Source organism: Centroberyx affinis, unplaced genomic scaffold, assembly GCF_046629955.1.
Source record: "Centroberyx affinis isolate AG114_WGS23_722 - 3 ecotype Tasmania unplaced genomic scaffold, CSIRO-AGI_Caff_v1 ptg000004l_1, whole genome shotgun sequence".
Lineage (NCBI taxonomy): Eukaryota > Metazoa > Chordata > Actinopteri > Beryciformes > Berycidae > Centroberyx > Centroberyx affinis.
In genome coordinates, this window is record NW_027278720.1 from 139,727 (window position 1) to 152,597 (window position 12,871).

General features: G+C 43.8%; 1 protein-coding gene across 1 annotated transcript; it reads right to left on the reverse strand.

Annotated features, from left to right (window-relative positions):
* Positions 1–6,771: 6,771 nt before the first annotated feature.
* LOC139640878 (EGF-containing fibulin-like extracellular matrix protein 1) lies at positions 6,772–12,625 on the reverse strand. The gene is made up of 7 exons (XM_071515105.1): positions 12,507–12,625; positions 12,068–12,187; positions 11,057–11,176; positions 10,760–10,879; positions 9,725–9,851; positions 9,437–9,629; positions 6,772–8,890 (listed from the first exon to the last, which is right to left on the reverse strand). The coding sequence occupies exons 2-7, from the start codon at positions 12,153–12,155 to the stop codon at positions 8,729–8,731; spliced, it is 810 nt and encodes a 269-aa protein (XP_071371206.1). The 5' UTR covers positions 12,156–12,187; positions 12,507–12,625; the 3' UTR covers positions 6,772–8,728.
* Between the last annotated feature and the right edge of the window lie 246 nt (positions 12,626–12,871).

Genomic DNA, 12,871 nt, shown 5'->3' on the forward strand with positions numbered 1-12,871 from the left:
CCAGGAAGATGCGTCGGGAGCGGACGGGTCTGCGCAGCGCATCTCAAACCTCCCACCAGGAAGGATGGAGGGATCTCTCTCTCTCTCTCTCTCTCTCTCTCTCTCTCTCTCTCTCTCTCTCTCGCTCAATTCAATTCAATCTCTCGCCCTCTCTCTCTCTCTCTCTCTCATACACATACGGTCCTTTTGTCTCTTACGATAGCTTATTCAAGTCACCGCAAAACAGTTATCCTAATTTTGCTATTTCAGTGTCATTTCAGAATTGGCACATAGACCACTGGTTAGACCCTTTACAGTCTATGGTTAGACCTGGCTGTACCAAACAGGTCCTTGCTACCCAAAGATATGCCCTGTTACCCTGTATACCCTTCAGTAATATTTCATCATTTAACTCTTCAAGGGGCGTTTACATAAAGTATGTAGAAAATGATTAATTGGGTTTAAATTACACAAAAAATAAGCCTAATTTATCTTATGGGTATCCTTGTCTTAATTTTATGAATGGATCTATCGTTCCATAGCTCAGTCATTTGTCATGTCATGGGGTGTTAAAATTTGACTGTGTGGTAAACACTGTCAACATAGAGGCCTAGTTCACGGCAAGGCCTGCGTTGCACGTCAAACTGAGCAGACTTTGCCATCTGTTGGACTGTCACAGCATTACATCCCTCCTCATTCCTCCAGCCGTGACTGATACTGAGCTTCATTGACTGGAGAGGGAATATAGGATGTGAGCGACTGTCTGGTAATGAGGGCGAGAGTTTTCATTTCTATTCCATGAAAGCCATACCTTGGATTTGCTGGGTGTGGTGATGATCGCGTGTATGTGTGTGCGTGTGTGTGTGCTCGCTCGCTCGCTCGCGCGCGCGTGTGTGCTCGCTCGCTCGCGCGCGCGTGTGTGCGTGTGCGTGCGTGCACAGTTTGTCCACTAGGTGTCAGACTTCACCTACAGTTCCTTTGTTGCAGATCTGAAGTAGTAGGCTCGGGAGGCCCAAACAATTAATGCTATTGATCATTGCCTATCGGATTGCTTGCATTATTTTCAGCTTTTATCTTCAGATGTTCATAATCTCATAGATTAGGATTTTACTCACATGTCATCCTGTGATGGGGAACAAGCAGTGTAATGGGATTTCATGTCCATGACCCTGTGTCTCTAGTATTAGATGTCATGTCTTCATTGTCTCTTATTATGGGGTGCAGGCACATGGTGCACCTTCTAATATGGCTGATGATTTGTCTCACACAGCAGAGAGGCCCCAACCATAACAATGGACACAGCATGACTGTAACTTATCACAATAACTGATGGATATAGGACCTGAAAGCCACTGAGAACATTAGGCCTGTTTTTGTGGTTTCGAGGAATCCGTAGTTTATTTTTCACTGACCACCAACTCAATTCCAACTCCACACCCACTCAAAATGCCCCCCACCCCCTTCCCCCACTGGCAGAGTCAGGTTAGAGTTCCTATGCGCAGATAAATTTCATACAAAAATGTTATGTCTTCAAATTGTTTTTAGGCAGAGATACCAGAACAAAATGCAAAGAGATAAGATAGTCCAACAAAACAAAATGGGTCCAACACTGACTCTTGGCATGTAGATGGACATTTTTGGAATTCTGCATCTGATCCCGGTATGGATCAGGTCCCAACATAGCAGATTCTATCCCCCGGAGCCCTAACAACTGGGACCAGCTACCCTAGGCCAGCCAGATACATCCTTTTGCTGCTAATAGCGAGATATTTGGCTGTGTTTGGTTATCAGCTATTTTAGATTTGATAAAATTTTTCCCTGGTCTTCTGTTTGTCTGAAATGATCCAGTTTCACAATGAAATGAAACTAAATGAATGCTGTTTTTTTCATTCTTATACATCAAAATGAGCGACTTGTTTACTTGGAAAGCAAAGCCTCACTCAAAAATAATCAGTGCAATACAGTTTCCTCCCATGGTGTTCTTTTCAGCCGAAGTGCCCGGTGCTGAAGCATCTCCAGAGCACATTGTTCTCGTATGGGATTTGCATACTGTACCTGAGTTGCTCTGCTCTGGAATGTAATGGGCACTGACACTGGTTTAATGTGTGCATGTACACCCAGGGCAAAATGCAATTACATGCTCTCACAGGCAACCATCAAACAGAGGCAGCTGTTAACAGCCATTCAAAGAGGATGGTCATGCAGTTAACTATATTTGCAGGGCAGAGGGTGAGAGGCAGAGAGAGAGAGTGGAATGACAGAGAGAGAGGGAAGGCTAAACTCATTATGAGACAGATAGTGGAGTAGCATCTGTCAGCATTGGCGCTGTACCATCCCTCTTGTTGCCTGACTCAGTTTCACCAGTGAAAGTCAAGCCACGCTTTCCAGTCAGTACAAAATGTTTGCACACGTCCTGCAGAAGTGTGGGAAATGCCATAAGCAGATAGGCCTTGGCTTATCAGAGAAGAAGAAAAAAATACAGAATGAAGATGTCTTATAGACCTTCACATCAGTGGTGGAAAAAGGACTCAAATCCTTTGTTTAAGTAAAAGTAGCAATACCATGGAAAAATACTCCATTAAAAGTATACGTCCTGCATTCAAAAGTTTAGTTAAGTAAATGTATAGAAGTATTAGCAATAAAATGTGATTAAGTATCAAAAGTAAAAGTACTCATTCTGAAGAACAGTCCCTTTCAGAGTGTTATATTACTGTAAGAAGTATTTTAATGTTGTAGGTCAAACTACTCCATATACTGTTGGGGAGTTTCAACTCTAACAATGCAACATATTCATATCATATCATATGTTTTGCATGTAAAACCTTATGCAAAGTGACTGGTAACTACAGCTGTCAGATAAATGTAGTGGAGTAAAAAGTACAATATTTCCCTCTGAAATGTAGTGGAGTAAAAGTATGAAGTATCACAAAATGGAAATACTCAAGTAAAGTGCCAGTACCTCAAAATTGTACTTAAGTACAGTAGTTGAGTAAATGTACTTAGTTACTTTCTACCTCTGCTTCACATGCACACATTACATTTTACAAGAAGGTATACAGGTCCAATTTGGATAAAGACTCTCAAATCCCTGAAGACTATATACTGAACATCAGAATTACCTCTGCCCCAGCAAATATTCTTATCTCTATAGTTGCTGTCATTACTTATCACTTTCAGTAAAAAATGCAATGTCTATTATTAAAAAAGCTCATCCTCAGAGATTCTTGCTTCAGAAACCTGTTAGCTGCACACGCCTTACAAGGCAGAGCTTGCTCTCCCCTGTCTGCTCTGACAAGTCAATAAAACCCACTGGTATGCTGAACATTTTTGGAAGGCGAGATAGATATGAGGCAGCGTTGGAATTTGATCAGGCACAGAGCCAGCCTTCTGTTCATTATGGAGCTTTCCAACAGTAACACACCCTCCTGGTGAGCACACCTCAACCTGAGGAAAAGTATTACTGACTGGCACGTCAGAGACCTGGGCCCACCCTTAGCCTCCCCTTGCCTGCCTGTCTTCATCCCTGTCACACACACATGTGCACACGCCCACACACACGCTACACACACACACACACACACACACACACACACACACACAAACACACACACACATTCTCTCTCTCTCTCTCATTCTCTCTCTGTGTCTCCAGGGTTGCATGGGGAGGGATGGCAGGAAAGTGGAAAATATGAAAAGTGGATCATCCAGCTTGAAAATCCAGGGCAGATGTGTGCTGACAGGGTGGGAGAGATGGAAGTGGATGGGAGTGTTGGGTGTATGTGAGAATCCCGAGATTTAGTGAGAGTTGTAAAACGGTGGCTTTCCACTGTGTTTTTTTTTATTTATTTTTTTTAGATAATTTCACGGCATTACAGCCCCGGGCTCCAGGCTGATGAGCGGTGACCAGTTAGTGGTGGATTGCAGCTGGGTATGAAGATGGGAGAGGGCAGCATGTGGTGCAGGTTGGGGATGTGGTGGGTGGGTGAGTGTACTGTACATCTTAGGTCATTCCTCTGGCTTGCATTATTCATGTTTTCTGTACCTCTCCCAATAACAAAACAATACATTTTCTGGCAACATGCCCCCCTCCAGTGTGCTTCTCTTAATGCTAAGAAGCATTTTTATTGGTCTTCTGCTGTTTGCATGCGTGGCCTTTGGCCTCCACTTTCCTTCTTTATTGTTTTCAGCAACTGATAGAAATGTGGAGTATATATTTGGTGCTATGGCAACAGATGGAGCCTCCTCAACCTTATCTAAATAAAGCAAGACTTTCATGGAGCTAACAGTGGCTTAATATGATGTAGGCCTACTGCATGTTCAAGAGTTAGCATAGTTCATTGTTTTAACCTCTGCTACAGATGTTAAACACCACACTGTGCAGTAGGCACTCTGAGAAGAAAGATCGACTTTTCCTCAGAGTTGAGCACATATCAAAGGCAATGCCGTTTACCGTACCTCGGGATAATTATCATCTTTCTATATCATGTTTTCCCTTCTAATTATGTCATAATTCAAAGGCTTCCCCAGCAAGCTAAAAGCGGTCAGGTACGTCACCATATAACAAACTCTTCTCTGAGGAGCGGGCCTATTAATTGTCAGGATATAATTACATTCACAACACCCCGAGGGCCCGTCTCGTTTAGTCATCTCAGAGTTACTGCTCCAGAGTATAATTAGAGAATGTAATCACACAGGTATGGACCTCCAGGATTTATTTTTCAGCCTGACTGAAGGCCGATTGAAACGACATCTGTGGTTGGGCACCAGGCGGGGAGTGTTTATGGCCTGGCAGATGTTCAACAGCCACATGCAGTGGCACCAGGCAGCATACCATACCTGCAGAGTTCACCACAGTGACACAACTTACGTACACAAACACACAAACATGCGCACACAAATGGGTGGTTCTGCTAATTTGTTAGACATGTGTATATTCTTGTTCCCTTAAGAGTGATTTCTTGAGTGGTGTGTTTGTGTGTGTGTGTGTGTGTGTGTGTGTGTGTGTGTCTGTAAATGCCCATGTGTGGTTATGCCACCCTCGTGTGGCACTTCTGCCAATGTTAACAGGTGACCTCATCCCATTATATCTTTCCGATCTCAAATGCCATCCAATAAACTACTCATTTCTCACCTCTTCACACACTCTCTCTCGCCATTAAAACACCTCTTACCTCTCGTAGACAACTCTCCCTGACACCCGCTCTGAAAGACCCCAAGGCAGGCAGGGGAGAACATACAGTAACTGCACACTATGAAGTGTTTGTGAATTATTTTCCGGAGAGAGGTGATTTATCACATCGGTTTCAAACAAGGTTTTGTGATGTAGGTTCAAACCCAGATTCCTCCGAGGCTAGTGAACGTCTAAATTAATTAAGTTATGCGGCACGGTAAACTCCTTTCATCAGGGAAGACTGGCGGGCATTCCAAAGAGGTAAAAGCACGATAAAAGGTAACTGGGTTTGAATCTTCCTGGTATCACATCTGTCCTGCATATGCATCTGCCCTGCAGGTGTGCCAGTTCCCCATTTAGAGTAACAGATCCTGGCCTCCAGGTTCTGTACAGTAGACTATATATAGATGCCTTGAGGCTGTGTTTAAGGATCAGCTAACCCCCCACCCACCACCTGTCATCCTCACTGACTGATGACTTGATAGAAGATTGATCTGAAACATCCCTTTATCTGTTTTTGTAAATTTGACAAAATTGGGAATTTGAAGACTTGACTGTTGAAATTTGAACAGTCCTCAACCAAGCTGACTTGTGTAAAGAATTATGCATATAGTAAAAACAATGGGGAATGGGAAACCATTATTTTTAACCAAGCTAACATTGCATCACTGGGATGTTGGAGTGGGAGGATGACGGAGGGCAACAAACCCTCAACTTACTTACAGTTAATGGCTAATTCTTTTTCTCCTCTATGATCTTCAGCCAATGACTCGGGCTTTGATCTATTTAATAAAGCTTATATTGATTAATGAAATGTCTAGCTACACGGAGGGAGATTAAGTTTAATATCTTCACCGCTACCCCTGTGGAATATTAATCAAGAACAAGATGTAGAAAATGTTGTTCCTCTCGAGAACTTGGAGAACAGTTGAGTCACTGCAGCAGTGGGTGAGTAGTGTTTTCTCCCGGGGGTTGAATCATGCATGGACAGCAAAAACACAGAGCTCCAGTGAAGATGGGGTTAGGGGAACAATGACACATCATGTATCATCTTACACATCCCAACACGGCTCTGACTAAAGCTCAGGACAGCAGAATGATTGAGTAACAACTTACCATAAAACCACTCCCAACCAATTTCAGATTCTAAATATGTTTGTGTGTATGTGTCGTGAGTTGTGTGTGTGTGTGTGTGTGTGTGTGTGTGTGTGTGTGTGTGTATCTATGCATGCATGTGTGCCCCAGTCTGTTTCTTTGTCTCACAGGCTTCACGATTGTCCCTTGGCACACACACACACATACACACACTGACTGAACATACTATATCCCCCTGGATGTCTGTAAATAAGATAGATATGATAGCTAGGGCATTATGTACACTGCATTTTTCATCATTACATTCAGATGAAATCATCTTCACCTTTTCCCAAAAGCATGGGAAAAGCAGCAGAGCGTTTCACACAACATTTTCCATTACATGTGAAGACAGATCTTGTTCACTTTGGTGCATGCGGTGCGCAACTGCACCTCTTACCATGAGCTTTCACACATTTCATAGATATTTCTCTGCTCTTGTTGTGGATATGCAGCTTGAGAAGAAAACAGCAAGACCTGGACCCATTTATCCATCATATTTTATTCAACAATATAACTTTTGCTCTTCAGCGTACAATCAATCAAAGATACATATGAAAAAATATATCGGCTATTTTAAATAGAGGAGAAAATCAAAATAAAACATTAAGGCATTTCAATGAAAGAAGTAACAGTCTTGACAGCATGATTAAAAAAGTGTGTTATATTTGCTGTGTGTATACCTCTAAGGCACTATATTCATGTGGATCCCTATTGCATGCTCACTGCTGAAACCACAGAAACAAAATGTAAGGCTAATGATTCACTTTCAGCGAAGACAGATAGCTTGCTACACTGAGAGAGTGGTGAATAGTTGAACAACATACTGGTTTTCAATATGGGTTTTCAGTGCTGCATGTCTACAGTGTACAATGTTTCAGCAATAAGCCAAAGCAGACACGTGGAGTCATGAAAGGTAAAGCAGGTAGTGAAAGGTTTCTCATTCTGCCGAGAGTGTGGTGGCACTGAATTAATCCCTTGTGTCTTACATGAGCCAGCTACAGGGCAACGCATTGTAATTATCTCTCTCACGTAAGCCAGCTTGGTGCCAGTGTGACTTCTTGACTGGGACCGACATTAGAAAGCCCGACTGTTCCTCCCGAGAATCACTGTGGCACCAAGTAGCGGTCAATTGGCCTCAAACAAGCGCAGAGGTGAATCGTGCCAAACTGTGTTATGAAAGCCATCATTTCCTGAGTGTGTTCTTGAGTTCAGGGCTCACTGTTATTGCCTCTCTGACCAAGGGTTATTAAGATGGCATCACAGAAACGCATAAACAGCTCAACCACATCCACCGAACCCGGGGCGGTGAACAAGCTCTTTCTCACTCTTTCCCCCCTCCCTCTCTCTCTCCCTCTCTCTCTCTCTGTCTTTCACACTTTCAAGTGCATGCATGCGGAAACACAGGCAGGCACACATACGCACACACACGCACACACACGCACACACATACATACACACAGATTTGTTACCTAGGTATGTACATGACTTAACTCCTCTGAGTGAACACTATGGGCATCAAGCCTGTTGTCACACAATGGGTAGCACTCACTCAACTCACTGCACTAAGTACACTGGCAAATGCCCTCCCCTTTACACTTCTAAACTGTTTTGGACTACTCTGGAAATGATTACTCATCATGAGTATAAGCAAACTCACATGAATAGGATGGCGCAACAGTACTGACCCCCATAAAATTTACCGGCACAAGTTGTGATGTTAAAAGCCTGTAAATGATAGCAAAGCTGCTCATATATTTTGGTCTATTTATATGGAGAATAAATGTGTTTTCTGTGTAAGTCTGACATGGAATGACAATAGAGTGCATCGCTGATGCAGACACAGGTCAAAGTAAGCAGGTGCTGGCTTGAAGCGATACAGTAAATTTAGTTACAGCTGCATCAAGAACAGACTTCAAGGAGAGAATAAATTCATCACAGTTAGGATGTGTGTCCACTAGGCTTCTTTTCCTGAGTGCCAGTGCTTTGATCCCAGTTGTTTTCACTAGGGAAGTAGAATATACAGCCTCCACGAGTGAAAGTGCTGCACCCAGCGTCTTTTTAGTGTGTGCCACCATTTTTTGTGTCCACTCTGACACTTCAAGTTGAAAATGTTTCAACTTTTGTGCTGCTGAAGTCATCATAGATACAAAACCAACACACAGAGCTTGATTCATCCTGTTGCTTCCCAGCACTCTGACAGAAAAAGAAGCCTAGCGGACACCGGCCCTCATTATTAACTGGGCTGGACTGTCTTGAGCAAGCTACTGTATGTTGGGACTGCTGTGTTGCTGTATGGACTTAGAGTCTGGGCTGGCCTGTGCTGTACAGTCTGTATATGTGTGCAATGTATGCAAATGTATGTTTATCTGCTGTGTTAGACTATGCTATGCTTTGCGGAACCGGGCTGGATTTGGGCTGGGTTTTGCTGCTGGGATCTGCTGCTCAGAAGGCGTAGGGCCCAACTATGATGGTGAGCCGCAGCAGGGAGCTGGAGCGGTAGTTCATGGTCATGTGGTGAGTGGTCATCTCCAGGTCCACGATGTGCTCCCTGGGGCCCGACAGAGGCTTGGTCAGCACCAGCATGGCACTCACATTGCTGGAACGCTGCAGGGAAAAAATGACATGTCAGTGTGTAGGTATGTGGATATGGATTTAATCAAATATCTTTCTGGTCTATATTGTATATGGGGGGATATAGGATGTAGAATTTAATTTTTTTCATGAGAATTTGTGTTTATTAGAATGAAATAGATTAGATGATTAGAATTACAGTTTAGTAGAATTTGTATTGTTTCTTGTTTAGTGCTTAATGTGCCAAATGTTGATCTGTAATTGGGAAGACACATGTAATTACTGTGTTATGGGTGTCATGTATTGATATAATAAGAGGTGTAGTGATTTTAAGAGTGGGGGAGTAGCATGTTTCTTATAGGTTTTTTTATTAGCTTTATTATAGCTTTGTTTTTGTTATGTTGTGAACTATAAAATCTCAGGAAGATGGATCTTATCATAACATAATGATTTAGTTCTATTTTTTTTTTACTCTTTAACAGTTTAGCCTTTAATCTTAGCCCATAATCACCCATTATATCCTACCCCATTTTTTCGTGAGACAGTGCAACACAAAAATGCGATTCTCATCTGTTTTACCCTGAGGAAAAATTCTCCGGCCTCATTGCCAGCTTTGATCCTGAAGGTGTTGTGTGTGTTGGCGTAGATGTTGGTGGCCTGAATCTGGAAGATGTCTGCCGGTACAGAGCGATCAGCCTGGATGCTCATGTATTTGTAGACGACTGATGGAGTGAGACCCTGGCACTCTGTCTGAGACCGACAGATGCAGCGACTGCAAGGATACAACAGTTACCACAATCTGTGTGAAGCACAAAGTGGACTGTGTTGAGAATAGTGAAATGAAAGATTTGGATGCTGTGTACTGACTTCTCAGAGGTTCTGATGTAAGGCTCCTCACAGGGGTTTCTGGGATAGCAGCGGAAACCTCCGTAATAGTTCCAGCACATCTCCTCCTCTCGGCAGTCATGGGTCCCTGTCTCACACTCATTTACGTCTAGTGATGGAGAGAGCAGGACAGAGAGAAAAGAGTATTGAATAGTCAGGTGGATAACAATTCCAGTATACACACACACGCACACACATATGAACACACCACATACACACAAACTCATATGCATAAACACACTTCCTTTACAAAACAGTGCAGTGGAAAGACGATCTAAGTTTAGGATGCATAAAATTTGGGAATGGTTGTGGTTCCATTTCCAGCAGTCACGGAGATGTGAGGAAGCCCAAGAGGGAAGCCTGCAGGACCGTAGTAGAGATGAATACCAGGGAAGCCCCCGATGCAACCGCACAGGCCCAACTGCAGCTCTCTCCCTGCTGCAACCCCACCATGAAAACAGCCCCATCAAACGTGCCCCAAACCACAGGGCTATTTCTGGCACAGCAACCTGGATTCATCACCGAAAGGTCCCTCTGACACAACAAGCTGGATTCATAGCTCCCCTATAAAGCCTGCACCTGACCGAGGGGGAGAGGAAAAAATAACAGCTCACCCTTTGAGAGAACGCCGGAGCTTCAAATAAATCCACTTCAAGAAACCAACATCATGCACATAAATTCACAGAGGTGGCTTAGCAGGGCAACACACGGTTGCTGTGTTTGTGTTACCTAACCTCTGCATTCTTTCCATGACAGTATTGGTTGAGAGTTAGCTTTCATTCCTGCTTGGGAGGCGGACGAGTGGATGATAGGTGGAATGATCAAGTTCTTCTAATAGTTATCTTCAAAGAGTTCATGAAGAGGAGGAAGGGAGGAAGAGAAGAGGAATGGCTTGGGAACTTGGTTGCGTGTGAAAGCAGAGGGGAGAGGAGGGGAGAAAATAACAAACTAAATGAATAAATAAATTGTGAGAGGGGATTAAAAAAGAAAGGTGGGAGAGGAGGAACAACGCAGTACCTTGACACGCCCTGATCCCCTGGAGCTGGTAACCTTCTGGACACTCACAGGAGTAACTTCCAGGACTGTTAATACACTGGTACTGACACATGTAGCTGGAGTAGCTGCACTCATCAATGTCTGTGAGGGAAATGTACACACCAAACACACACACATACCATACAATGAACGTGGCAGAGTACAAATTCATGATTCAAAGATGGGAATGTGTTTGGGTGTGCGTGCACATTACATGCATGCATCCCAGTGTGTATGTGTGTGTGTGTACAGCGTGTGTGTGGATGCATGTGTATGTACCTTGACAGGACACAGAGTCCCGTGCCAGTTCGTAGCCCTGGTCACACTGGCAGAGGAAGGAGCCCATCAGGTTGTAGCACTGGTGCTGACAGGGGCTCTGCATCTCACATTCATTCACATCTGAAATAGGAGCAGCCATTTAAAAATGGCAATAGTAACGTGATACTTTATTGAGGTCAAAGTGCAGGTTCAGCGACAGAACAGCGCCCCCTGCAACTGGGAGGGAGTCAGTGTCCTGCTTTAGGATGCATCAGCAGGCTCCTCTGGTTGAAAGGCGGCCTCCCTGCCCTTTTATCTAGAAGCCACACCTAGTGCATTATGCATAACTGCAGAGAGACACACACACACATGCACCACATGTGCACATGCACATGTGCACACTGCAGCCTTTCCATCCCTTTGTCTGTCTACTTTCCATCCCTTTGTCTGTCTACATAGCTGGGAGCCAGTCATGGGTTTTGAGAGATTTCTAAATATTTTCCAGATATAAAGAGCTCTCTATCGCACCTTCTATCAGTACACAACATTTTCAATAAATCTTTATTTGACTTCAGTGGGAGATTTGCTGTGGGGTTCAGATTGCATGATTGCCCACGGCTTCCAGGCAATCCAATGTTTACAGTGCATCATTTGTTGTTTTGTTTAATCCAATGCTGCTCTCAAAATCTGCACCCTGAGGAAATTGAGGGATAACAGAAAGACAATGAGTGTTACGCTGGACAATGGTCAGCTACACCCAAGCTGACCTCCGCTGCTGTGTGTTACACTGCACCTCTTAACTCTTCTCACGGCTTTCCTTCCTTTGCATTCAGCCCGCGAGGAACAACAGGTGCACAAAGCTATTAAAAGTCTGCCTGTGAGCAGATGAAGCGGATGTCCAACTGCAGCAAAAGGTCTGACGTTTGAATTACAAAGGATCTAAGCAAAATGTTTTTATCATTTGATGTTGCACATAATAGAAACACACACACACACACACACACACAGACACGTGTCTTGAAGGCGACTTACCAATACAGCTGTGGTTGTTGCTGGCCAACTTGTGACCCGTGTTGCACTCACAGTAGTACGAGCCCTGGGTGTTCACACATCTGTGCATGCAGTAGTGGGACAGGACACACTCGTCTCTGTCTGCAGGAAAACACACACACACACACACACACACACACACACATACACACACACACTGGTTGGATGATGAGAATTCCCAGTCTTAATGGCTTGATAACTACAGGAGACTGATCTACACTTACTGACATTATCAGGATGTGAGTCAGGCAGTAAAACATATATCGGAAAGTAAAGCTACTCTTAAAATCCACAGTGGTGATATCAATAAAGATTACAAAAAAAAGATAAAACACTATTTTCAAAAGCTTAACACCATCACTTTTTAGTAATGCTAAAAGCGAGTGGAGAAGAGTGTGTGTTGTGTCCCTGAATGACTCACCTACACACTGGTCTCCGTTCCTCTGGTAGCCAGGAGGACACTGGCAGGTGTAGGAGCCTCTGGTGTTGTAGCATGTCTGCTCTGGGCCACAGGTGTGTCTGCCTGTCGTACACTCATCTATGTCTGCAATAAACACACACACACACACGCTATACTTAATGCCTACTGTATGTAGGAAGAGATGACATACAGGGCAAAACAAAACACCTGGCCTGTATGATATTTAAACCATTTGTGATTTTGAACTCCTTTGCACACACAGTACTAGGTATGATCACTGACACCATCGCAAATACACGCACATACACACAGAGGGCAGGCGATTAAACGGAGGAGGGCTTTTATCCAGCAGGCTCTGGGTGTGG

Bases quoted from the DNA above. Each gene is read 5' to 3' on its own strand.
- LOC139640878 (XM_071515105.1), bottom strand. From the start codon at position 12,155: ATGCACAGATGTGTGAACACCCAGGGCTCGTACTACTGTGAGTGCAAC. The intron at 10,880-11,056 runs GTACATACACAT...TTTCCCTCACAG, and splicing joins GGACTCTGTGTCCTGTCAAG to ACATTGATGAGTGCAGCTAC. The intron at 9,630-9,724 runs GTCAGTACACAG...GTATCCTTGCAG, and splicing joins TACATCAGAACCTCTGAGAA to TCGCTGCATCTGTCGGTCTC.